The 27,711-nt window shown below is 48.8% G+C and overlaps 1 protein-coding gene across 2 annotated transcripts in view; it reads left to right on the top strand.

Annotated features, from left to right (window-relative positions):
* The window catches only part of VAC14 (VAC14 component of PIKFYVE complex), a 190,671-nt gene that overhangs the window by 97,006 nt on the left and 65,954 nt on the right, over positions 1 to 27,711 (top strand). For both annotated transcript variants that reach the window (XM_067563484.1, XM_067563483.1), the window contains exon 14: positions 430 to 562. In XM_067563484.1, coding sequence (XP_067419585.1) covers positions 430 to 562 — 133 coding nt within the window. The remainder of the gene's footprint in view (positions 1 to 429; positions 563 to 27,711) is intronic.

Below are 27,711 nucleotides of genomic sequence, written 5' to 3'. Positions count from 1 at the left end.
GAAGGAGAAGGTAAAGAAATGAAGTCAGCAGTGCAAGGAGCATCTTCAATAATTCACTAGCTACTCCTGTGCTGCTCTAAGCCCTGGCTCAGCTACTTCAATGAACTATCTATTTGAGGGTGTGGGTGTGGTGGAGAGGTATGTGTATTAACTGACCCAATTAAATCAGTGTAACCTTCCATTTGGATGCTGTTATCTTGGTGTAAAGGTGCCATACTTTTATGGAAGTAAGGTACATAGATAGAAGCCCCCCCAAAGGACACACCATTGGCTCAGGCCTTCAATCCTCTACCTGGCTCTCACTGCCGCTCTCCTTCTCTTTCCCCCTCCTCCCCCTGGACTGGTTAATGCACGTCACATGTACAGAATTCAAATCCAGCTACACTTGTGTGACTGTGTTCTGTAACTTGTTCTCCTTCCCCCCCCCAGGTACGAAAGGCATGGAGTGCTCTCCCTCCACCCCCACCATGAACTCCTATTTCTACAAATTCATGATCAACCTGCTCAAAAGATTCAGCAGTGAGCGGAAGCTGCTGGAGACAAGAGGGGCCTTCATCATCAGGTCAGAACAGTCTTTCTCCATCTCTTTCTCAGACCACAATCTATGCTAAGAACACCTTCCTTCCTCGGTGGTATCTTGGAATTTTAGCATAACATTTGCCTGGTTCGTTGTGGCCAAAGATCTCTCTGCAAGCGGTATTTGCTTGCCAGTCATCGCAGCTGATGTTTTTAGAGTAATTCAATTCATTTTTCACATGTAGAAATACCATATTTTTCACTTCTAAGGTTAAATATCCCCTTATTAAATACTGTTCTCATATCCTATCTTTCTCAGAAACTAACAGAACAGCTGGAGCGTGAGACAGGGTATTTTCTGGGTGCCTGGACTGTCTTTATGCTGGTGTAGGGGTACAGTATAGTGGAGAACTTGTGTGTGTTGATAGTCCATTCAGAGCATTATCATTGTGAGATGCATACACTCATCCATGAATTCAACTTTTGGCGCCCCAATGCAAATCTGGTCACTTTAAGAGAAAGCTTTTTACTGGGAAGAACAACGGGGCTGTGGTGTCAGTGTTTTGGTCTCCTGTGTGGTTTGATTTTTGTTTCTCAGAAGCTGTGATTAGGTGGTGGACACTGGGAAAGCATGCTTTGTGACAGACAGCTGGCAGTATGTAATCTTTAATGAATGAATCTGGGATAGGGAAATCAAATTCTGCTGTCCTTGTTCAGAAATAATCCGCTTGAAGGTCACGGGATAGGCATAGGGGGAATCAGTTGCGGGGGGTCCAACTGTGTATCTTTCCTTCCTTGCCTATGTAAGAAGGCATCATTGAGGTGTGCTTGAACCCAGAACTGAATGAGCATGGAGATTTGAATTCCATGGAGCTCACTCTTCCAGGACAAGGAGGGGTGGGGGGGCCAGAGGCAGACTGTCTGCAGGGAATAATTGCAAAAGGTCCACGGTTAATATTAACCATATCACTTGAAAGAGAGGAAGGTGATCAGGAGCAGTCAACATGGATTCACCAAGGGCAAGTCATACCTGACCAACCTGATTGCCTTCTATGAAGAGGACTGGCTCTGTGGATGTGGGGAAAGCAGTGGACATGATATACCTTGACTTTAGAAAAGCTTTTGATAAGAATATTGTGGGAGACTGTATAAGCAAGTTAAGAAGTATGGATTGGATGAATGGACTATAAGGTGGATAGAAAGCTGGCTAGATCATCTGGCTCAACAGGTAGTGATCAATGGCTCCATGTCTAGCTGGCAGCCGGTCACAAGTGGAGTGCCCCAGGGGTTGGTCCTGGGGCCAGTTTTGTTCAACATCTTCATTAATGATCTGGAGGATGGGGTAGCTTGCACCCTCAGCAAGTTTACAGATGACACGAAGCTAGGGGGAGTGGTAGATACCCTGGAAGGTAGGGATAGGATACAGAGTGACCTAGACAAATTGGAGGATTGGGCCAAAACATTAGTCCTCCTTTGAGCAGGGGGTTGAACTAGATGACCTCCTGAGGTCCCTTCAACTCTAATGTTCTATGATTCTATCACTTTACAGGGAGTGTCATGATCAGAAGTTGGAGACTGGTTAGTATGTCACATGTGCCCTTCTCCAATGGACTCATTAGGACCTGCAAAATTTGTCATTATTTTTAAAAAGTTTTTAACCCTTATGTTTGCAAAGAAAACCTTCCAAGAGTGTCTAATGGCAGTGGCGGCTGGCTGAGTCTGCAGACAGCCTGAAACAATAGCTCTGAGAGGAGTCAGTTGCCCCATTCATGTCAAGGGGGAGTTAGTGTTTGAAGCTGCTGTTGGAAATCAGTGTTAAGTATTCCTGCTAAAACAATTTGCAGTGAAACATCTATGTGCACTGAGATTGTGGGTGGGGTTTAGATTTGCGGGAGGAGCATGAGTGCCACCACCCTTTCCCCAGCAGGGAGAAGGTCTAAGATTTTTTCCCTTCTCCCAGTATATCCCGCACCCAATTCTCAGTTCCACTGGTGCCTTATCTCAAGAACCATGGGAGAAACTAGTTTCCCAGAGTGTAGGTTGGCATATGCTAATGGCCTTCTCCTGTAGGAGTTTATACTGTGTGTGATTTTTATAACAGCAAGTGCCTTTTCTCTTCTCTGCCCTATGCAAATGGAAACACGGGGCCATGGTCTGCATGCACGGTACTTGAGAGGGAGTGGCAGACATGGTCCTGTTTCTGATTAGAGGGCCAAGGCCCCCACAGCCTATTGAAGAAAAATTTCTGGGTCTCATTCTGGTTTTGCGTCTGTACAATTTCATGTCAAACGTTCTTCTGAACTGCAGTCAGCTGGACTTTTTGCATGGGGAAAATGCTTGGATACCAAAGGCTCCTGTGGCTGGGCATGATGGGCTGGTTCCCAACACATAGCGGAGCTGAAGTTGGGCCAGGTCATGGCAATATAACATGCCAGTGCTTTTCCTGGTGACTTGTGCTCCAGAATCTAAACTTCCAGTTCCAAATCTCCAGCCGTCATGGCTGCAAAGAAAACGTTCACAATGTGACTCATGTGACTGATACAGCAATGGTTCTCTGAGTCTGCAGAGAGTGTGATGTGATAGTATGAATTGCCCCACTGATCTCAAGAGATGTTCATTCTTGAGCTTAATATAGGCAGTTTCAACACCAGTATTAACTATTTCTCTGATTTAAAGCAATTGAAGAGAAAGGAGAAGGATGTGGGTGAGTCTGCTGGACTGTCCATATTTGATCTGTTGTCACTGAGACCCATTGATCATGGGAGCCCCTAGTGCTCTCTTTAGTGCACTCTTTTCAGATTCTCTTCACCATATTTTTTCCAACTATTATAGAGCCAGTCGCTTGATTACACTTGTTTTGATATTAAAAATGTTTGAGGCCAAATAACCAAACCATAGCCCAGAGTTTTTCACCTTTTATTCATTTGTGGACCCCCTGAAAAATTTCGACTGGAGGTGTGGGCCCCTTTGGGAATCCAGGTTGAAAATCACTGCCTTAGCCAATTTATTGTCTGATGACAGATACAATACAGAAAGGAACGAGTTAATACTTTACCAATCCTTCTGGGAAGCTCTTCTCTTGCATGTTCAGTTCATCCTGCACAGATATTGTCCTCCAAACTAAGTATTCAAACTAGCCATGTTTGTAGTGGAGAGCTCTCTGTACATCACCTAAGACTAAAATCCATCAATCAGCTCTTTGCCTAGTTTTCTTTTATCAGCCTATTCCTTCCTTATCTTTTTGTTTTGGAGTCCACATTCCAAGTACTGGTTGTGCTGTGGAGGTACATCCCAACCTGTACCAGGACATAGAATGAATGGGTCTTGTCTTGACAGCTTTTATATTTGCTGGTGCCAAAGCTGAGTTCAGCTTTGCAAATAGTTGTGGGATACTCAGCATGGTAGAACAGAATTGTGGGAGAAGCATAATACAATTCAGTTAGCATAAGGTCCCAGCACTTGTATAGAATGTATCCAAATGTTAATGTCAGATGCACAGTGCATATTAAGGCGGTCTGTGTCACACATATTAATGTGATGTGCAGTACCTATGTGTTGGATAACACCACAGTCCAGTTCTGCACTCTCCCTGAGTCAGTCTTGCCTCTTATGGAGTGAAGTGCTGCCCTCCTGTAGACGTCGGGCTGGGGCTAAGCTGGTATTGACTGTGTGATGGGCAGGTGTTGGGAAATCACTGACGTCCTGACAGTTTCTCTTCTTTGCTGCTGGGCACTGGGTCATACGACTGCACAAAGTAGTTCCCACAAGTGAATCCTCAATAAAAGACACACAGAATGGTTCCCCAGTAATATCCTGTTGTAGGTAGGGATAGGATACAGAAGGACCTAAACAAACTGGAGGATTGGGCCAAAAGAAATCTGATGAGGTTCAACAAGGACAAGTGCAGAGTCCTACACTTAGGACAGAAGAATCCCATGCACAGCTACAGACTGGGGACCAATGAGCTAGGCAGCAGTTCTGCAGAAAAGGACCTGGGGGTTACAGTGGATAAGAAGCTGGATATGAGTCAGCAGTGTGCCCTGGTTGCCAAGAAGGCTAATAGCATATTGGGCTGCATTAGTAGGAGCATTGTCAGCAGATCGCGGGAAGTGATTATTTCCCTCTATTCGGCATTGGTGAGGACGTATTTGGAGTATTGTGTCCAATTTTGGGCCCCCCACTACAAAAAAGATGTGGACAAGTTGGAGAGAGTCCAGCGGAGGGCAACAAAAATGATTAGGGGGCTGGAGCACAAGACTTGTGAGGAGAGGCTGAGGGAACTAGGCTTGTTTACTCTGCAGAAGAAGAATGAGGGAGGATTTGATAGCAGCCTTTAACTACCTGAAAGGGGGTTCCAGGGAGGATGGAGCTAGGCTATTCTCAGTGGTGGCAGATGACAGAACAAGGAGCAATGGTCTCAAGTTGCAGTGGGGGAGGTCTAGGTTGGACATTAGGAAAACGTTTTTCACTAGGAGGGTGGTGAAGCACTGGAAAGGGCTAGGGAGGTGGTGGAATCTCCATCTTTAGAGGTTTTTAAGATGCGGCTTGACAAACCCTCGCTGGGATTATTTAGCTGAGGTTAGTCCTGCTTTGAGCAGGCGGTTGGACTAGATACCTCCTGAGGTCCTTTCCAACTCTATGATTCTATGATCTCTAACCCATTACCTGAATTCAATTGACCAGCTAAATCATCATTTATATTTTAGGAAGAGTGAAGATGCTGACTAAATCAATGCAAATGAAACTAAAGCTATGACGCAAGTAGGAATAACCAAAGACATTTAGATTATTTTAAATTGGGCTATGCAGTGACCCTGAAGTGTGGTATTAATAGTTAGCATAAGGGCACATTAAACTTAATAAAAGTTAGCATTAATAAGTAACCTTGGGTCAGGAGAGTTACCGATGTGTATCTTGTAATAAACAGTCAGACTGCAAAGCCTTTATTTAGCCAGACTTCCTTAACCACATTGTATGGAGAGCCTTCTGTCTGTGCAAATGCTTACAACAATTGTTGGAACCCCAATGATGGGTCTCAGGAATGGCAAGTGTGAACCAGGGGCCAAGACTTAATCAAATATGGTCTTGGAAATAGGTGGATGTAAGGAATAGGTGCATAAATAGGGACTCAAGCCCAGCCATCAGAGGGAACTCGGGATAGCAGGATGATGGCAACCTTGCTTAATCTCACCTGATGGGGAGCCTCCGGCCCAGGGATTGGTGAGTACACATGATGGAGAAACTGTAGTTCTAAGATTTTGTTTATAGTGATGGCGGTATTAATAAAACTCAATCTCTGTGTGTCTCACCAGTCATCTTCTTAATTAATCTCTAATTAGCCACCAAAGAACAAACCTGTTAGTGACAAGTGCATGTTACACCCCACCTTAACCATAAGGCAACAGCCCTTTTCCTTTCTTTTTATTCCGGATCCCACACAGCTAAACAAAGTGCTGCTCAACCTGCATTTCAGTGGCATGCTGTACAGCCTGGGAATCTGTCTTGGAGCAGGCACTGAGAACAAAATTGTTAAATGTAGAAGAACGTTTCCAGATGAAGGAATAAGGCGAGAGGATTGTGGGATAGAAAGATCCAAAAACCGAAGCAGTGACTCTCCGTCTTGTGTTGCCAATGCAGCCTGGACTGGCAAAGAGGGAGGGCCAAAGGGTCAGACAGGGACTGCCAAAAATGTCAGGAATGATTGTGGTTTCTTTCCTAACCCCTCTCTGGGGCTCTGCAATGATTGTAGTTGGCGATTATGAAAGACTTTTACCTCTCTTCTGGTAAATCTTTATTTGCCCCCGGAGGCGGAGACACGTGTATGGGGTTCCAGGAAGTTAATCAATGATCCTACGGAGCCCTTGCTCCATAGAGGCAAATGAATTTGGGCAAGGCACATGTGCAAAGCATCTGCAGCAGGACATTTTATGGAGCGATGTTAGCATATGCTCCTGGTGGAGGGTCTTTCACTTTTTCTGGCCAGAGGGTGGTATCAGGCCTACGTCTGTACCCTGGGAAGCGTGAGGAGATCACAGTCCTAGCAGCAAAAAGGGATGCGTGCTGCTGAGTCACATTAGGCTCTGGCTTTCGGTGACCTTGGGAGACTGAGGAAAACCGAGCCTGGAGAACCAAGCAGCCACCATGGACACATTGCTGACCTTACAGGCCAATAGCTGAATCCACCTCCTGACAGAAGGGGCCACTGCTGCCATGTACACAGGACCCAGTTTTCACTTCACCTCAGTGGACGCAGCTGTTGATGCACGGTTCTCCTTAGGGTCCTGTTTTCTTCAGAGGGTGGCTGGGAAAATCAAGTGCAGTAAGAGGAGCTTCGTCCTGTGTGCTGTGTCTGCATGGGCCCTGTGTGGCAGGAAGTGGTCAGATCAGCAGGCTGCAGTCTAGTAATGTCAGGCTATATTATAATTGGTAGGGTCCCTGCTAACTTCTGGCAGGAGCCACAAAAATACCTTCCATACTGACCTCTTCCTGTTCCAAGTGCTGGCATAGCTCAGCCCTCCCGTCTGCTGCCATCAGCCCGTCTCTGCCCCCTCACACCCTGCTTTGTTCTGTGCCACCCCTAGTCCCAAGCTGGCAGGCTGCCACAAGGCCTTCAAGGAATCCAGAGCCTCCACAGCTGCTGCCTCAACTCCCTCTCCTGCTCAGCCTGGCCCAGAGGCCAATCCCCCCCTCTTCAAGCCCATCCAAGCGAGATAGGTCTCACTGGGAACGCATCCCAGGCTGTGCTAGGTAGCCTGACAGGTGCATCGCTCCTGAGGGGCCAGGGATGACCCAGTGGCGGAGCTGGCTGAAAATGTGAACTGGCTCATAAGACACTTGGGAACAGTTTGTTCCCAACTTTTCTGTACTGTTTTTTACTAAAATCCAAAACATTTCCGGGGAGGGAACTGAAACGTTTCTATGGAAACTTTCCTAAGGCCGTTTTTCATCCAAATGTTTGTGAGTGAAAAGTTCTGGCTGGCTCCACCAGGGAGGAAATCCCAAGCACATAATCTCCTTAGTTGAAGCAGATTAAAATGTACGTGGCTACGCAACGCCTTGTCTACACTAGAAATGCTTGTTACTGGATCTGGGGCTGGACCAGCAACGGTAAAGGAGAGAACTTTATAGGGGGGAAAAGCCTAGTGTAGGCTGAGCCAGTAGCGACTGTAGAGCAAGTGACATTGACCCGCACAGAGAAGAGAAGGAAAGCTGAGCATTTAGGAGGAGAAAGGGAGCTTTCATCAGCATTCGCCCATACTTGTCTCCAATGTCTAATGAACACTTAGGAGAGAGGCCATCTTTGTTAAAGGCTTAGCACCCCCACTGCTTCCCTGAAGAGCTGGCTGCTCTCAGTAACCATCTACCTGCAGGGAACATCTGACTTAAAATTCTTGCTCTTGGTTTATAGAGCTGCATCCTTGGGGAAGACGAGCCCTGTCAAGCTGTCTTTGTGCACCCTCAAGAAGCAAAAAGACGCAAACAAAGCTTCATGGTGTCCTTGGTGGGTCCCTTTTCACCTGCTCTCAGCAGATGGATGGCTTCCCATCAGTCTAGGTGTTTTCTGCTGGCTCTCGAGCACCGTAAGGCCAAGCCCTGTGAGGTTACTGCAGCTCGGAAACTCCGTCTAGTGCTCGAGACGCTGCCTCTCTCCTTTTGAAGTGACAGACTCTCTGCTCCTGGACTTCCTTGCGTTCCAAGGTGCTGCTTTTGTTTGCCCAGACAGAGGGGTAGGAGTCAGAGCAGCCTTTTGCTCACTTCTATTCATTGTCTTCCACCTTGTCAAAGCGGACCTGAGAAATACCAACCTTCCTGCTAACCAGGAGAGACCGACTCTGTCTCCCTCTGCCCTAGGCTGACGCGTGGTAAGGAAAGGGTCCTGCAGTCACTGGCTGTGGGCTGCACCATTAAGCAAGAACAAAATATTTGCATTCAACTATTGGCCTGCTGAGGTGGTTTGGAGCAGCACAAAAATGCAGGGCAGCTTCCAAAGCATCACATTTCTCACTGGATCCATCCAGCTATCTTTGAAGCATAAAAACAAGATGTCCCTTGCCACCAAAAGCTTATCAGACCAGAAGCCGGGTGCGGTTTTTTACCTTGCAATGGGTTTCTAAGGTAGGTGCTGGAATCCATGTGCCCGCTCTGGTCTATATGGTTTGCTTCATGCTAACCAGTTTTGTTAGTGTTAAATCTAGACTGGTCTCTCTAGTGGGTCCTATATATTTTGTCAGCTGTGACCCCCTCAGCCAAGAGATGGCTCCTGATTCAGCAATTTGCCTGCCAGTCACCTGTGGGAGAGGGCCCATTTACCTGCATTGCTGGAGCTTGTCTCTCAGATGCCAGTTTTGCAGGTTTGATAAAATTCCCTTCTCCTCAGCACCTCTCCTCCCAAATGACTTTCCAAGCTTCAGATCTGATAAACTGTCCTCGAGGATGGCTGCCTTCCTCCATCGCAGAATTGCTTTTGCCTCTGCCGTGGAGTGCAGCAGCTGTTACAGCAGTGCCAGGCACCAGTGGAGGACAGGAAGTGAAGACACAATGGTAATTCAAATCCCAGGGGGACTCCAGGGAGCTAGAATGCGATTCCCTGAGTTGAAATTTGGCCTGGACACTGAAAGCTAGCTCTCCAGATTCTTGAGAGAGCACTGTCTTCTCCCTTCATGGTCCAGTGAAGGCACCCCCAGTAGGCTCCTGGTGCCCCAGGCATCACTTATCTCTCTCCCTCCTGGCTGAGATTTTTCCAGGCTGCATAGCTCCTTGTCTACACTACATGTTCCCCAACAAGACAGACTGCCTAGACAGGCCTGCTTTGCTTTCCCCTCAGAGGTTATGAACAGCCTCATTGCTCATAGGTATAAGGCAGCACACAGATTCTCCTCAGCAAGCACGTTTATTGTTAAGGTGAAAGCAGTACAGAGAAAACATATTACAACTATACAATAACCTTCATAATGCTAATAATACTCCCAGAGATCACCCCACCTCCAGCAAGCGCTCTGGTAGGTGATCAGTCCTTCAAACCCCCACTGAATTTTTTTTCTGTGGCCACAGATTCATAACAGCTGAGAGTCACTCTTTCCTCCAGTTTGGGCTTCTGGGAACAGATAAATCAACAGACAAAGGCCCTCTCCTCAGGGTGAAGTGTCAAAAGACTGAGTTCTTGCATAACCGGCCGAGGTGCACATTTGAGGCTTCCTGGGAGAATCGCCCAACTTTAAAAGTTAATTCTTGTCTGCCAGACTTCTTGAGTAACCTTGGGCAAGTCACTTAGGGCTAGATGCACACAGGGGGGTTAGGCTGCAACTGAGCAGAGTTTTGAGGCTCTAAAGTTTGGATGTAGGCATTTAAGGTCCTTAAGTATCTGCTGATAGTCCCCTTGGCACCAAAAATGTGCTGCTGGGCATAGCACCTGGGCATTGAGCTTATACCTGAACACCAGCAGGATCCTCACATTAGGCGTTGCCCTGCCTGTTTCACCTGGGGCACAAGCCAGTCTGTGTGTTCAGATGCTGCCATTGGATTGGCCCCCCACAGATCAGAGGAAGAGGCACTTGCCAGGGGTGTCGGAGACCAAGCTTTTCACACCTCTGAGCAGCAGAGCTGCGTCAATCTGAGTTTTCCATGTAGATCAGGCCTCAAATTGACCAAACCTGTTAACCCCAGAATGTTTGGAAAATGGGCCGAGAGTGGGGCTGGGGGGTGTTCAAAAGCAACTGGCTTCTACCGGAGAAACATCTGATGCTTGGTTGGCACAGGCGGGACAGAACAGAGGAGCTTTTCCCTGTAAGCAGCATGTTAAATTGCTTTTCACTCTGCAGAGCTTTCCCATGGCTGTGCTGTCTCTGCTCTCGTCAGCACCGTGGCACTGCAGCCAGGACAAGGCCTCTGAAAACCAGCTGACAAAGGGGGCAAGGAGAGGAGTTTTTGTTTGAATTAGAGGCTTTTGCTGACTCTTTAGGCTGGATAATGGGGGAATTCCCCCAGGATCTTGTGACATTTTTAAGACTACAACTGCTTGTTTTTAAGGAACTTGAGCTGTCATTGCCCCCAGAGGCCTTAGAGCAGAGCAGAGCAGGCAGTGATGACTCCTGCAGTATAACTCTATGTAGCAAGCTCAGAATCAAAGCATGCCCACTTTTAAATATGCCAGCATAGAGAGAAGACCCAGATCCAAATACCTCCTGTGTTCTGGGGAACCAGATCTTCATTGGACCCCGATGGTGTATGGGCCCTTCTGTGATACTGGAAAGAAGGTAGAGTCCTTGTGCGTTGGAATGAGTTGGGTTCTAGGGGTGATGAATGCTGCCATTCTCCCTTATGGGTGGGCTAGGCAACCTCTCCCTAGCACTTAATTCATGCAGAACCAGTCACAAGAGACTGCCAAGAACCCAGGGCACTTCTGGAAGGTGCTGTGCAAATTTTCCCCCTTCTTTTGCCCAATGCATCTACAGTCTTACCCAGCCACACTGTCTGCTTTTCTGTCCAGCTGCTGGATGCAGAGATACCTCCATCCTGACCTGAAACATCCTCTGCTATTGCAATCCTAGGTCCCGCACACAGCTCTGCCAGTACCCTTCAATTCTGGCCTGCAGCCCCACCTGCTATTCTAGTCACCTCTCCTAGTTCACCTCACCCTTCATTGCAGCAGCTGTCGAGCCTGCACAGCTCTCCATATGTACATCTGTTCTGTCCCACCAGTGCCTCCTGCTGTTGCAGTTCTGGGCCCCTTATGAATGCTCTGCCCCTTGTTGATTTGTTTGCCCATTCTTGGATGCGCTCCAAATCCCACTGGGGTTTTAGGTTGAGAACATCAAATTCATGACATGCTATCAATTTCCAGAGTCACCTAGTCTTCTGAGTTAGGTTATGTCATCCACCTCTTCCAGCCCTGTGCACTGCAACTCATTTTCCAAAGACCGCAGGAGCCCTTTCAATGAAAACCCCCTCGAATGAGCCTGGTGTGTGTTTCTTCCTCCTCATTCTCACCCTCTATGCTAATGCATGCAGAACAAACCCTGGCTTGTTTTCATGTGAACTGTTCCACTTGTACTGGGCAAAGCAAAACAAAAAACAAAAAACCAGCCTCTTTGATAAACTGTGATATGAACTCAGGCATAATCCAAACAGCTGTGATCTTTACAAGGGATGCTTCTGTGCTGGGAAGCAGGAAAGTCTGTGAAAATGCTCTGTGTTGCCTGCCAAGATGGCTCTCTGGCCGACTGCCCTTTTTGCTTTAATGAACTGTGCATTCTCCCCCCTCCTCCCCGTTGCCTTGCAGAAAAGAGTAACTAGAGAGTGCTTTTATTTTTGTCTTTTTTTTCCTTTTTTTTTAAAAAAAGTGTAATTTAGTTCAGTGAACTATAGGGCTCTGAATGGTGCCGTGTGCAGCCAGAAATGTACTTTGATCTCTGACATTCCCTGCAGGATGGGGTAGAGATGAGGCGTGATGTACAAAGTCTCAGACCTAGGAACGTACGATCTGAATTTAGGGCAGTTGAAAACTCAGAGAGGTTTGGGGCAGAAAGTAGAGGCAATGGATTCAACTTAAAGGTTCAAGCCACCAAGTTCAGACCTGAATGGTCCCGGAGGTCCAGGGGTGTTGAGATACAGAGCCTTAGTCCAGACCCACCTCTAATTTAGACCTGTGTGGTGGTAAATTCCACTGCCAAGTCAGTCTTCCTTCCTCCGTATTCTTCTCCACCTTTGATAGCCAGCATGACGCTAATTTTCGTAAGTGCACTTTTATATAAGAGTCATTAGTGCACTTGGTGGCCCGCTTGGTTTCCATTGGTTTGGCGGGGGAGTTGGTGTTAATCCGTGCGTTACACTGACGGAGTTGAAAGTTGGATTCGTTTTTAATTGCTCTGCAAGATGACATGAAGAAAACCTGCCTTTCATGGAGTAATTGGGGACTACAGCTTTGCTAAGCTGGTCAGTTCTGGCCAAGAATGGATGCTCCTGTTTATCATCATGTCCTATTTATTATGGCAGCTGATCAGCTGGCCGATATTTTTCTTCTTCCCAGCGTCCCACCCCAAATCATCCTCCAATACATGTCTCTTCCAGTGCCCCCCTTCCGAGCTCTCCTTCTCTAGATCTTACCTCTGCAACCCATGAGCAGTGACGGTAAATTCTAGCACTGGTAACCAAAGATAAAGAACAGTGTTTATTAAGTGGTACTGTAAGGATCGGTCTCTGTTTTCATACACTTTCTTCTGGTGCGTGTGCCTTTCTGAGCCTGCAAGGAGGTGTCTTTAGTGGAGCTTCTTAGCGTTTGATGGATTGTGTTAATTTGTGGCAGGAGTTCATTTGTGATAAAAATGATCCCACTTTCCATGATGCGATGGCTCAGCAGTCCGGTGTCCATATTCCTGTGTCTTGGCAGTTTTGTGTAGCAAATCCTTTGTGTGGATGGGCAGTGGTGCTTACTATTGAGGGTTTCATATCTGGCACAGAGATGCTGCCAGCTCTCTCTGGAGAACCACAAGAAGGCTTTGGCTTCTGTCGGCCATGAGGTCCTTTTGCTGCCTTTCCTCATGCACAGTCACTTGTATCCCGAAAGCGCCATTGTGTTCTGATCATTCCAATATCCTGCGAGGCCACTGGGAACCCTGCGCCGCATTTGGAAGTCGGAAGCTGTTACTCACGACCTGACTGCAGCTGATTATGATCATTTATATGCAGCAAAAGCTTCGTGAGGATGGCAGGCCGCTTAGCAGGGCTGGAACGTAACATAAGAAACACTGTGGAAATGAAGCAAACTGGACCTGCAAGTCAGGGGTGAGGGGAGAGATTTCTACAGGGGCTAGTGCTTGCCACAAGGGTCTGTCTGTAGCAAGCTGGAAATGAGCTAACCTTCCTGCCCTGGGAGCCCAGTCACACTACATCGCTGAATGACACTTGGGGATCTCCAGGCCCAACCTATGGAGCTTTGGGACAGCTGCCACCCCGGCAGACTCTGAGGAGGAGCTGTAGTGACTTAATTTGGGGAATGAAAGCAGAACCTTCTGAGAATTCCTTCAGTTCCCTCTCTCAGCAGTACCCAGGGAATTGTGACCGGGGATTCTGGGGGATCTAGGCTGTCCTTTTTTAAAATACTCCGAGAGCTATTGACATTAGCTAACTGTCCTACACGCTGAAGTTGCTCTGTGACACAGATTACTTCAAGCTGCCTGTAAGAACTGGATGTATTTTCCTTGAGGGGAAAAAATGGAGAACACATGTGATGAACATTACTTGGAATGGGTTGGGATTAATTAAGGTCAGTGAGAGTATGGAGGCGAGGAAGAGGAAGTGCTGGCTAGAAAAAAGCCTTGCAAAATGTGCAAGGAGTTCTTTAAAGGGCACCCCCACTCCCCCAAAAAGGGATGCTATCTTCCAGTAGTTTTCCTAGACCCCAGCGAATGCTGCGTGGCCTGCAGATGGAGTGGACTGGGGAATTGGGACTCTCTCCAAGTGCAGCAAACTTAGCCTGGAGAATTGAGGAAGAAGATAGAAAGAATTTGACTTGTCTCTAGGGATTGCAGCTAGAACATAGTTTCTGATCAACTGTTTTAACATGGCTTGGCCCCACGCATCCTGTCTGGATAAGCTGGGCTTGATTCACGTCTCATTCTCACCCATGTAACTCCATTGAGTTGAGTGGAGTCTCTGCTGGTTCACACCAGTGCAAAGAGAGAAATTGGGCCTGTTGTAAAATTCTAAGGTAGCTGACAGCAGTGTCTGCTTATAGCTCCTAAGTGTGATTTAAAGCTACCTTGCAAAATTTTGCTCACCCTGGGCAAGTAACATGATTGAGCAAGAAAAGGCTCCTTTGACCTTCTGTTGTGTTAAGTGTGAGTGAGCCAGGCGATTTCCGGACTGTTGCAGCAGTGTCTGAAAGGCCAGTAGAGGTGGGGCCGAAGAAGTGAAGCATGGACAAATAAAGTACCAGAGATTAGTATAACCTGTGTCAGTCCTGACTCTGCCAGTCATGCGTCCTCCTCTGAGCTGCTGCAAATCTTTGGTACTTCCTGACTTCTTCTTAACATTAGTGGAAGATCTAGTGAAGGGGCAGCACAGAGTGTACAGGGGAGGGGAGGTGAAATCAGTCTGTGGGAACAAATTTGTCTTGCTTTGCTTTTGCACAGGGCTCCTGACTCACCGACCGTGTTTTGTTATAGACCCCAAGGGCAAGGCTGTGCATCTTTGTGGTACTTGAATCCTCACTGACAATGTGCCCCGATGCACCAGAGTATCGTCTGGTTTTTCATTCTGCTTCTTCAGAGCGAGCGTCTGGTGTCATTTCTCGCTTTCTTCGTATTGCGTGCAGCAAGCCAGCAGCAAACATGAAAGACAGGCTGCTACAGCTGCTGTTGAGAGTGCATCAGCAATCCCATTAGTCACATTTTCAGAGAGTTAGGGCGAGATTCTGAAGCTTTGCTTTGGGCCAAAACACAGCCTAGGAAAGTCTCGCTGCAGCCACAAACTTCCGGTCTTACTGCAAATCGTTCTGCCCTGACTCAGTGATCTTGTTTTGCTCCTCCCACTTTCTGTCCCTCCGTGCAATAGGTTGGCTTGTTGGTACAAGAGCCATCTTTTCTCCTCTGCTGCTCCTGGCTCCGCTAGCCTGCATGGCTGTGCCTTGCTGACTCTCTTCCAGCGGAAATCGCATCTCTGTCCCCTCCCAGTGCAGCTTCCTATTTAACTCCGATGTGTCGTAGTGTAGTCATGAAAGGGGGGGCTGACTCTCCGGGGCAAACAAAGCTCACATAAACCTCTTGGGACCATTCAAGCGGGGTTTGTGGGTGGAGCAGCCATGCTCATGGGGAGGTGTCTGCATCTGCTGCACAGTCCGAGGGGTCCGTGTTGCCCTGGACAGGTTTGCCGCCAGGGTGGGGTGGGGGGTGTGATACTGAGGGCAGGAACTGCTAAGATCAATGAGCACGGGGTCTCTCATGGTGCTAGCAGGGGCGGGCTGGCTGGCTGGCTGGGTGCAGGTTGGTCCTAGGTTGGACTGGTGGATTTCGCACACTTCCACTGTGTAAAGTAATCACTGAGCTTTATGCATAAAGCTGCACCATGTGATAATCTGCAGATAAACCCAGCAGTTTTTTGCTTGCAATAATACTTGGTGCTTCTACAACTCGGTATTTTTCTTCAGCCGAACCTCTGGCTGGAGTCTGAAGCGTGGTCTGGGGTCTCCTAGAAAATCTCTTAAGTCTTGTTTTGTGATCTTTTCGAAAAGCTGTTCTAATGCCTTGGCTCAGTATTCCCCCCTCCCCAGTCCTGCCCTGCAGAAGTGTGTACAGTTTTATAACATTGAAGGTATGTGTGCATGCATAGCAGCTCTCAGAAATAATAATCTGCTAGTTAAGCAGTCTCTGAGTAGTCATTGATGTAATTAGATCTTAACCGGGCTGTCTGGTTGAAAAGCCCTTGCTTCAGATTGCCATGGCAGCTCATAACTGCTCACAAAGCAGCTGGTGTGGTCTGCGGGGAAAATGTATGCTGGCCAAATACCTATTTCCAGCAAAGATTGTAATGGTTCCACTGGAGCTATTAGCAGTTTGGGTAAATAAACATCTAAAAAAAATTGCAACTCTCTCACTTCCCCGAGTGTGGGAGTAATTTTGATAATTAAACTAACATTATTGGACTTGAGAAATCCATGTTTGCAAGGCTTGGTAACAAGGATCTGTTATGCTGGGAAACTCAGACCTGCCTACTCTGTCATTCTAAGCGACATGTGGGTCCTCAAACAGGGGGAGACAAGAACCCAACCCCCCCGTGTCATAGAATCATAGAAGATGATGGTTGGAAGGGACCTCAGGAGGTATCTAGTCCAACCCCCTGCTCAAAGCAGGACCAACCCCGACTAAATCATCCCAGCCAGGGCTTTGTCAAGCCGCAGCTTAAAAACCTCTAAAGATGGAGATTCCACCACCTCCCTAGGTAACCCATTCCAGTGCTTCACCACCCTCCTAGTGAAAATCTTTTTCCTAATGTCCAACCTAGACCTCCCCCACTGCAACTTGAGACCATTGCTCCTTGTTCTGTCTTCTGCCACCACTGAGAACAGCCTAGCTCCATCCTCCCTGGAACCCCCTTTCAAGTAGTTAATTGCTGCTATCAAATCCCCCCTCATTCTTCTCTTCTGCAGACTAAACAAACCCAGTTTCCTTAGCCTCTCCTCATAAGTCTTGTGCTCCAGCCCCCTAATCATTTTTGTTGCCCTCTGCTGGACTCACTCCAACTTGTCCACATCCTTTTTGTGGTGGGGGACCCAAAAACTGGACACACTACTCCAAATATGGCCTCACCAGTGCAGAATAGAGGAACAAGCTCCTGTTTCCTTAAATTGAAATCTCAACACCTGCATGTGGCCAGCCACAACATAAGGAGCAAAAGTAGGGACAGTTACCTAGAGCACAGACGCTAAAAGCTTCGGCTGGAGACACTTGGTAAGATACCTCTTTGGTATCAGGTGAAGAAGCAAGAGACTGAACGATGGAGAAGGAGCACTGGAGATACCTCAGAGAGAATGCTGAACGGGAGAGAACCGTTCTTAAGACAAGACCGGTTTATGGTACTACACGTGGAACACTGTTCTTTTGGGTGGATCGTTGGCAATGGGAGTGGAGCCTGGCATATCTGGATTTTAATGCATGAGCCTCTACTGCCAGAGCTAACAGGCCCTGCTCTGTTAGCCAAGGCTGCAGCAAGGTCATCAACCTCTGCAGCTGGACCAGCGGTGCACAGCGACCCCTCTGATACAGATGCCAGAATGTGTAGAACCTTGTGTTTGGTGACTTCGATCTGATACCCACTGCAGTTGGTTCTGGCGGCAACAGAGAAGTATTCTCAGCGCCGTCTGCTGAACGCATGGGGCTTTGAAACAAGCCAGGCATCTGGGGCAGTCTCCCAGTGACTGTCAGTCAGAAGCAGCCATAGCATTTCTGTGCAGGGTGCTGGCTAGCTCATGCCTCAAGCTCAGGTCTGCTCACCTCTCTGAGGAACAACTTTGTGTTTAGTTGCAGGGTGCTGCAAGGAGTAACTTGGGCTATTCAGAGGCCTCCACGAATTTTTTATAATGCTCAGAAGTTTTAAAGGCTGAGCTGTTTCTCTCTCAGCCCCCCAGGAGAGATCCTTTTGAGAGGCCCTTAAAGGAGCAGTTAGCAAGTGTATCTTGCACCTTGCCAGGGTCAGTGACTTTGTCTCTGAAAAGCGTGAGTGAGTGGGTCTAGCCAGTGCCTTGTGCAGCCGGGAATGTCGAACTGTAAGCAGGGGACTCGGGCAGAGCTATTTCAGCCCAACTAGTATAGTCTGAGTTGTGAAAGAGTGATCAGCTTGTCAAACCAAACCCACTGTGTGCGGAGCGCATCCCAGGATGGCTTTAGTGGAGCCCAGGAGGTGGAATAAAGTGAGGGTGAAGGGTCCAGTGGTTAGGGCACTCACCTGAGACCCAAGAAACCCGGCTTCAATTCCCTGCTCTGCCACAGACTTCCTGTGTGCCCTTGGGCAAATCACTCGGTGTCTCTGGGCCTCGGTTCCCCACCTGCACAATGGGGAGAGTAGCACTGTCTTGCCTCCCGTGGGGGGAGCTGCTCAGATGCTACAGTGATGAGGGCCAGATGAACACTTCCCAGATGAGAGGCTGAGGCCAGTCCTTTCTTCATCCAAGCAGTGTCCCTCCTGTTCTTGGTGGCGTTGACTCGGCATACACACCGGTGATGTCTGAATTGAGGAATTCATGGAGGGGGCGCATGTGACTGAGATGCACTGCGCACACCCAGCTCACTCTCGATCTTGCTGGCTCAGGTGCCCAGTCCACAGGGCTTTATGAAAACCAACAGTCAACACTAATGTTTGTCTGATTCTCCTGGGACTCGGCCAGCGGGAGCTGTCCAAGACATGTGGCTGCCCCACTAATAAAGGCCCAAGTGCAGTGAAACCCTTTAACCACGTCAGCCTGTCCCTTACGGCTTCACTGTATTCCAGCTTCCCCCAGTTCGTTGGCACGTTAGCAAGGCCAGAAGCCCGGTAACAGCTAGTGTGGGTGAAGATGATTCTGCAGAAATGAGACCTTGTTTCTAGCAGCAGGGCAGGGTTGTTTTCTAGTCAAGTCAGCAGTAGCAGAGGGCCTCATGGCAGAGCATGAGCCGAATAAGAGTTAAAGCTCAAGGGCTCTTCTGATCTCGTGATCAGACTGTTTGAATAATTCAAAGGCTAAAGGCTAGAGGAAGCTGTGCCCAATCTTGCTTTGACTCTAGGAAAGCTGACTTCTAAAGAGATGCGAAGTGATTCAAGCATCTTGATTGGCGGTCGAGGGCTGTGATGCTCAGGATTTACTTGGCACACAGCTGAGAATTACTGAAGTAGGCTGTGTGCAAAATTTACCACCAGTAATCGAAGCTGAGGAAAGGGCAGCAGAGGCCAGCATGGGTAAGTACAGGAATGTGAGCAGCTGGCATCAAAGCAGAAGGGTTTTAATGCATTGAAACCTGAAGGCTTTGAGCTGCAGGATGGGAGCTGAGTAAACTCCACTCCCTTTCCTGCTTCTGTAAACACCATCTCACTGGCTGAGTGCTTGGAGTTTGTGTGAAGCCAGTCAGAACAGCAGACCAGTTGGCTCTGGAATGGGACATGCTGTAGCTAGTGCATCCCCATTCAGAGCTGGGCAGCCAACATGCTCTTCATTACACTTATCTTGGGAAACCCGGAGCCTGCTTAGCCTTGAGGCAGCAAGCCGGCTGTGCTGTAGGGATGGGAAGCCAGAGAGCAGCCTGCCCCTAGTGCCAGCTGTCCTTGGAGAAGCTGGGTGGCAGCAATCTGCAGTGCAGGGAGTCCCTGAGCTTTCTCCCATGGCTGGTATCCAAGCCGCATCCATTTAGTCCAGTCTCCACTGTCAGCCGGGTCTGACTTCTCTCGCCCACACTCAGCAAACGGTCCCCTCTGGTTTTGTATCCCTAGTCACTTTCCTGGTCCATCCATTCATCGTCCAGCAATGTGTCTTAGCCCTCAAAAGCGTTTAGTGCCCTTCTCCCCCACTTCCACACATCTCTGGCATTTGCATGGTAGAATTTCCTTGGCCCTGCAGTTCCCTGATCCCCTCGTATCCTCCTTCAGTGGCGCCATTACCTTAAAAACTGAGCTTGCTTTCTTCCACATTCTGCTCTTCTCTCATCACACTTGAAAACCTGACTGGGCTAATTGTCCACGTTAACAGCCAGGCCCAGAGAGGGGAAGGATGGTCCAGTGGTTAGAGTGCAAGCCTGGGTCTTGAGAAACCTGGCTTCAATTCCCTGCTCTGTCAGACTTCCTGGGTGATCTTGGGCAAGTTACTTAGTCTCACTGTGCCTCGGTTCCCCATCTGTACAATCGGGATAGTATTTCCCTACTTCACGGGGGTGCTACAGGGATAAATAGCTAAAGATTGTGATGTGCTCAGATATTATGGTGATAAGGCCCAAACAAGCTTACATGATAGCCAGCTTTTGGCTCCCCAGTGGGTGAGTTGGAGAATCTCTCCTATGACACGAAGGCCTTGTCTACACTAGTGGTGGTGTGTAGGGTCCACCTAAGTATCCCTGGCAGGTTGTGTCCACAATGTGGTGTGTAGCTCTGCATGGCAGTGAAAGGTTCTGGCAAGGAGGGCGGGGGGTCAGCGAGAAAAGGCTTTGACAGCAGGGAGCTTTGCTGGAGTCTTTCCCTGCAGTGAGGGGGCAGTGGAGGCAGAGAGACTGCTAAAAATAGTAATGTAGATGTGGGATGCACTGCTCAGACATGTAGAGCCACAAAGGGTGTACGTGTTCGCTCATCTAAACAGCACCTCACCATCTACACTGCAGTTTACACCCATGCTGGGAGGCATGTGGTATGTGATTCCACCATAAACGCAGACATAGCCCCACTGTGCTTCACAAATCCTGGCTGCTCAATAAAAATCTCCAAAATTTTGGCCAGAGCCACCTGGTTCCTCACATGCCCTACTCGGGGCCTGTTCATTTCTGCCATTGGTTGGGAAGGAACTAAAATGAAAGAAAACAAAGGAGGTGTAAAGTTGGTACGAGTACAGCCTTGCAGCTTATTCCCGTGTGCACAACGCTTGACGTCCCATCTGCTGCCTGACCCTCCCCCTGTGTCCTTGGAAGGCCGATTGCTGCTACTAGCCTCCCACCACGAGGGAGCAGGGCAGATGCTTAGTGTATAGCTGAGTATGGACAAAGTGCGCCACCAAGTGTAGTCTATCCTCCCATCAAAGTCCTTCACCCTCCTTTGCCTCCCCTTGTTCAGCAGCATCTGTCCGGTATCTAGAATCTCCTGGAAACCACGTCTCATTCATCAGCTCTGTGCACTCTCTCTCTCGGGTCGCTGCCCTGTCACGTTCTTCTCATGAACATGGTATCTGACACGCTCCTGGCAGCTCACGCAGGTGGTGGTCCCAGCTCTTGCACTCAGAATGTCATGGGCAGCTTCCCCCTCGATCCTGTTTTAAGAGCTCTGCAATCTGCAAGGATGATACACTTAGCCTTCCTGGTGAACGCCAGCTCTAGCCATCAAATGCACAGCATTGTTCCCGCTGCCAAAGTCCACAGCCTCTGCTGGAACTGATACTTGATGCTCTTGACAGTTTGCTTCATTTTCAGATTTTCTGAATACTCAGTGTTAGATTTCTCCCTGCCACCCTGATTCTCTCTCTCTCTCTCTCTCTCTCTCCCCTCCCATAACTCCTTCACTGGCTTCCTCTTTCCTCATCTATTTTAAATTCACCTCCTCCTTTCAAGATGGCATAAGAGGATGTGGGTTTCTGGCTCAGATCCATCTATCTCCCCTGAACTGAGGGGCCGTTTGGAGCCGGATCAGAGCTGTGCATCTCAGGCCTGGGCTGCTGTGTCCCACCCCTGCTTCCAAATCTGCCCTCATTGCTGTCCCGTCCTCTTTCAAGTCCTCAGCTCTATCCACCCTATCAGTGTTCCCTTTGTCCATCTCCTGCTGTCTTCTCCATGTCATTCATGCCTTTCTCTTTGCCTTCTGAGGTCTCCTAGGCTACGTCTATGCAGCCAGCCTCTGAGCCTGGATCACTAAAAATAGCTGCATAGCCAGCACTTTTAAATTGTGGCTCAGGCTCTGAAGCCCACCCCCTCCCTTCAGCCCTAGCTGCAAGATCTCCACAGCCCTTTTTAGTGCTGGAGTGCGAACCTGTCACCCTAGGCTTGGAGGCACACTTCCGTGGGCTGTGTAGACATACCCTCATGGTACCGGATGGCCTCTCTCCTCAAAATCCTTCCTTAAAACTCACTCCCTGGACTTCCCCTTGCAACACAGATCTCTCCTTCCCCGCACTATCTGCTTCCAATCTGACCTCTTCCAGCACTGGGTTCCTATGCCGTCTCACAGCCCCTTTCCCAACAAGATAGCCTCTCCAGAGACTCAGCAGTGGCACCCCTCCTGAGCATTAATTTCAAGGGCATTTCAGTTCCTTCATGCTCATCAGCACCTCTTGGACTTTAATACTGCTGGGCTAAGCAGAACATGTGCATTTCCCATTGAACTAGAGTTAACTGGTTTAAAAGCCAGCCCAAAAAACAAGGTTACTGCAGGAGCAGTCCTCAGTGAGCGTGACTTAAAATGGAGGAGAGGATGTGTGTGTTAGCCCCTTTGCAGATGTGGGGGAGCCACCCCTATTTCCCTGAAGAGGAGAAAAGGAAACTCTTTCCTGGCAGCATGAATGCACTGATCTTTGACTACAGCAGTGTAGTCAGCAACAGCAGTGGAGAGTTCTCTTAAAAAGCAGGACAGCCCCAAGATTGTGCTCATTTGCATTTGAGCTGTTTGATGCCAGTTCACTTAGAGACTTTGCCCCTTCTCTCTGGGAACTTCTTAAGTCATTCACCCTTCCCATGCTGCATCCAAGCATCCCGCAACCCCCTTTCAGAGACGCCTTAAAATGGATAAGCATCTAAGTATTAGCTGTCGTTACTCTGGCTTGCAGCCAGTTCCTAACCTATTTTATTTGTAATGAAAGAAATTGTATGGGTGGAAATAAGGAGCCTGTCAGTTTCCTTGAAAATTAGGCCACAGCTGTCAGTTTGAAAGCAGAGCATCCATCTCCATGGAGAAATCTACCAAGAGCCGCTGCTACTTCCCCCTTTTTGAAATCGAGATACTGACCTCATGCCTTGGAGCGGAAAAAAAGAACGTGGAATGGCTTGCAGGATGGCGACAGCTAACTGGAGTTAAAAGCTATATGGAGCATGATGCTTCATTAAAGCCATCTCTGTTAATTCAGAGCAGGGATGGTCCAAGAGCCCATTGTTTGGGGCTTTATGAGCACTCAAGGAGCTGAATAGCACATGAATCAGTGGCCCCTGGGCAAGTTGTTCTGTGCCTGGGACTGTCTGCACCACCGCTTTTGTTGGTGTAACTTATGTTGCTCAGTGGTGTGAATAACCCCCCAACCCTCACCCCCCCGAGTCATGTAAGTTACACAGATGGAAATGCTGGTGTGGACAGAGCTATCAATGGGAGAGCTTCTTCCTCCCGCCATCATAGCTGCCGCTGCTCATTGGGCGTGGATTAATTGTGTCGATGGGAGAGCTCCCTCCCATTAGCTTAGAGTGGCATTGCTAGAGGTCTTACAGCAGCGCTGCTGCCTCAGTACAGCGCTCAGTACGGTGCTGCAATGTTGGGCATCTGTTTTTCCTTCTCGAGGCTAGAACCCTGACAAGCATAGGATGGCATGCCCAGCCACACCCTGGCACGGCCCCTCCGCGGAAACGGTAGCCCCTCTGAATTATAACGCAAGCTGAAAATCACCTCACCATTTTCAGCGTGAAGACTGGCACTGCCTGGCTTTCCCCAGCGGCTTGTTGGAGCCATGATATCTGACTTTATAAGAACGCGAAGGGGTTCTCAGTAACATAACGCCTGAAGTTGAGGACAGATGTTGCTGAGTTAAGACCCCTGGCTTGCTGCATGAGGCTGTTCAGTTAAAAAGCAGTGTGATGGAATTAAGCATCATATCCTCCAGTTCCCAACAGGGCTTGAAAGTAACAGTTGTTTTGTTGTTGTTTTTCTTCCAAATGAATTTCCTGTAGAAACACAGCCATTCCTACTGCTTCCTGCATGATCCCTGATTTTTGGGTAACTTTGGCCATGTACCGTTTATAGATTATCCGTATTTTTGGTTGGGATGGGGAGAATTGGAGCACAGAACTCCGGGGGGGGGGGATTTTGAATGCATTTTCAATGTACGTAAATCTTAAGGCACCTCCATGTGCTGTGTAAGGCTGCTGTTGCGGCTCATCAGGAGCCTAATGGACTCAGGTTTCCACCCCATTGTATTTTAGCTCTTCTTGGTTTCCCTCCACTAGTCACTGAGTGCATCAGTAGTAGACATTCTTTTCAGTTCCATCTCCTTTTCCCTTTCCCTAATACTATCCCTTTCCTCTGGCATTCCCTAGCTGTGGTTATTTTGCTGGTCTCAACATTATCTAGAGGTGTTAGGTATCCCAAACCTTATTTCATGGTAGCTTCTTAGGAAAGAGCTGTTGTGTATTAGAGACTAATAAAACACCTACTTGGGGTTCCATAACAAATGATGAACGCTCAAACACAGGAAGTACTTCCACAAGACGTTCGGGTAGCTCTGCAGTCTAGCCAGCCTCCAGAGAGCTTTCAAGCCAACACTTGTTAGCAGCCTCATAGAGGATCTTATCTGTTCCTTGGCTCTTCCAGCCAAGAGGAACACAGCGACTTGCCTGAACTCCACTTTAGACCGTGTGCCTACGCTGTTGGGTAATTATCCCTGAGGGATTGGACTGACACTGCAAAGCGCACATTCAACAAGATCTTCCATGAAGGAATGTCTAATCCTTCCTTGTCAAATACCTAACTAAAACAAGCTGCTGTCTCATTCTAGCTTTGACTCACTGGAACATGCCACCGGGCAATCCATTTGCAAAAGCAGAAAGCAGTGCTTTGAGCCCCAGTGCTGGCACGTGATTGTTTGTGCATGCATCGGAACATAATTGCATCAGTTCCATACATGATTGCTCTCCGGTGGTCACAGTTTTCATTTATCTGACATTTTATGAAGTCTCGGAGCTGTTTCCCAAGAGATCATCCTGCAAGTTAAGACTCTAGATGCCTAGTAATGGGTTTGCCAGAGGGGTCAGATTAGGGCTACAATTCCCCCCAGCCCCAATATGAAAATTGGCTGGCTCGGTAGGTGCAGATGGTAGGAGTGACAAGTGCCATGTCCCTAGGAACCATGTGCAGATGCAGGGAGCAATCTATCGGAGCACTGGATTGCAGTAAAAGCTGTCCTATGTAGTAGGTCCCATGCTACAAAGTACATGCACCAGTTGCTAGGGCAGTGGCTTGAGGCTCTGTGGGAACTGGGTTCTATTACCAGCTATGCCACTGACTCTCATATTGAGCAGATTGCTTTGCCTCTCTTTTCCTCAGTTTCCCTGTCTGTATAATGGGGATAAACACACTTACCCACCTGTATGAAATGCTCTTTTGGCTATGGGTGGCAGGCGCTACATGTGCTTACAGAGTGAGCAAAACATTAACAAGTTGATAGATCTTTCCTTTCTAGTGCAAGGTCAGTGCCATTATACCTGGGGTCCAGTAGCATTTGGGTGTTATCTAGTGAGATCTGCCCTGGTTTGTGACATCCTTCATTCTGGAGCCAGCAAGTGTGTCCTGGAGCATTGTTGAGGGGCTGAACTCTCTGCCTCCGCAGTGTTCCCATCTCATCACTCTCCCTGAACTCCGGTTCCCCTCAGCACTGCCACTATGTGACTGGCCTAGCTTAGCCAGCTGACCATGCCATATGCTTTCCTTTTTGCATTGACACTGTTAAGTGGCGTGCTTGGGAGCGGTGCACTTTTAAGCAGACTCAGCAAGGATAAATTGCAAAATAACAAACATCTAACTCAAGCTATTTCGCAATCGTAGTCCTACTACCCTTCTTTCCCTCTCCAGCATGCAGTGCTTCTGTGTGCCTTCAACTGCAGTTAAACGGTATAGCTGTATTTTGGCTTGGAAGGATAAGGTTTTTATTGGTAAACGTCAGTTTCACTGTACACAAGCAAATGTACGAAAAAAGTGTTTCCATGGACAATCAAAATGTACAGATAGGGGAGAAGGAGCAGCATGTGCAGTGGAAAGGAGACTTGGATGCAAGGAAGGGGAGAAGCAGGGAACAGGCAGAGGAGATGCACAGCAAGGGAGAGGATCTGACTGACTTAACCATTTAGTGCACGATGTCGTTCAACCATTAACCTAGTGCTGGTGCCGCTTCCATTGCAGCAAGTGCCAAAGGGTTGCTTATTGCTGGAAAGAGAAGAGGGGTCAATGTGATGACCCTGGAGAGAGAGCATCCCAGCTGTGTCCCTATCTAAACTCAGCTCCCCAAGTCACTGGAGTCGCTCTGTTAAACTGCTTTGAGGACAGAGCAGCAGCTCTCTGTGGCGATGATTCTCAGCTCCTCCTTGTTCTGTTCTGGGAATGGGGATCCCCGGGTAGCAGCGAATGAATAGCTCCTTTCCTCCACCTTTGGAGCTGGCAGCAGAGCTTGTTCGGCAGCTCTTCTGTTAATTGCTCCTCCAAGCAACCACTGCGTAGGAGGGTTCTCTCCCGTGCAGCAAAATGCACCCTGTGCGTAACGAGCTGTGCCGCCTGGAAGAACCTCTCTGCCTCGAGACATCAGTGGGGTGTCTCCCGCAGGCGCGAGTAGAGAGTGAGCCGCACTCCTTTCCCCTTTAGCCTGGCAGCTGCTGGAAAGACTCCCCCTGAATTCGCTGGGGATTGCTGCCAGGTCCTGAGGGAGCAGCCCTCCCCCTTCCATTTGACACCGATGGCATAAATCTCACCCAACTGGCTTATGCCATGGGCCTGCCATTAAGGGGCAGCTGGCCCTTACTGCCCCTGACTTAACCCACCTCAACAGCAACCCTAACATCTCCACCCAAGGGACTAGGGGAGGCCAAGCCACAGTTTTCTTTTCTGCCTCCCCCAGCCTAGGCAGGGTCAAGGACAGAGGCACTCACACTGGCCCCCTGCCCCCAAAGAGTTGCCAGGCTGTGGCGAAGCCTTTGTGGCCACGTGAGACCTTCAACTGACAAGGGGAGATCTGTGCCTAGCCCAGCATGGAGTCTCGCTGGTATGTAGACCCACTGGGGGGTGCCTCTCTGCTTCCTGCCAGCGAAGATGAAGGGGTCAGAGCCCTGAACCAACTGGGAGGGAGGCTGGAGATTCGGCCCGTGTCCTTTCCTTTTTGCTCCATGTTAGGAAAACCAGCTTCCTCTAAACCTTATGCTTGTCGCTGGCCTAGCAGTGAATATTGCCGTAGTGCGTTGGCTCTTTTTCAGGTGGGGGGAGCGGGGAGGAAATGCATTTCTGGGAATGTCGTTCCGTTGTCGGTGACAGCTGTCACAGGTGGCTCAGATCCGGAACGCTAGGAGTTGCCCCATTGGGAGTGGATCCATGGGCAGGTGTTGGTGAGGCTCATGCAAGGGGCATAAACTTCATCAGCCATGTGATAAATTGCACTGCATGCATGGGGAGCGGCCACATGTTGGGGGCACAGCCAAGTTCCTAGGCCGCAGAGGAAGGTGATGTTGGATGTGTTGGAAGGGAAGGAACTTCGCTACAGGCACAAGTTCTCCCACAACAGCCCTGGTGGTGAGTGGGGTCTGGGCACTGAGCTCGTGTTGCAGCTTAGAAATATTGTGCAGAGGGAAGTTAATTTTTCCTTCCTGAGCTCAGCTACACTTCTCTAAGCTAGGTCTCCAGAGGAGAGCCTCACTGTTTCCACTGACCGTCCACCTGTGATCTAATGCTTTTATTCTCACTTAGCCCGACACTGGAAAGAGCGAGGCTTACGCTTTTGGAAGCCCAAGGGTTTAAATAGCCAGGCGTCCAGGCGCTGTCCACGAGCTGCACTGAAGAACAAGGAGCTTTGATCAGTTTCTGGCATCTAGCTGGATTTCTGTCCCTTCTGGGAGGTCTGCAATGACTTCCTGCTGCCTCCTCAGCAAGGACCTATTCATCCAGAGCACACGGCTGCTTTTGGGTGTGGCCCACCATTAATCTTTCCATGCCGCTTCTGGATACTGTGCTCTGGGATCTGGTGGTGCTTGTCCTACCCTCTCTCTGGGTCTCATCCTTGCCTCTTTTCCTGCTGCCCATTGGCCTGTCCAT

Source organism: Emydura macquarii, unplaced genomic scaffold, assembly GCF_026122565.2.
Source record: "Emydura macquarii macquarii isolate MOO-44397 ecotype Brisbane River unplaced genomic scaffold, CSIRO-AGI_Emac_v2 contig_2503, whole genome shotgun sequence".
Classification (NCBI taxonomy): domain Eukaryota; kingdom Metazoa; phylum Chordata; order Testudines; family Chelidae; genus Emydura; species Emydura macquarii.
This window is presented reverse-complemented; position numbering and strand designations above follow the sequence as displayed.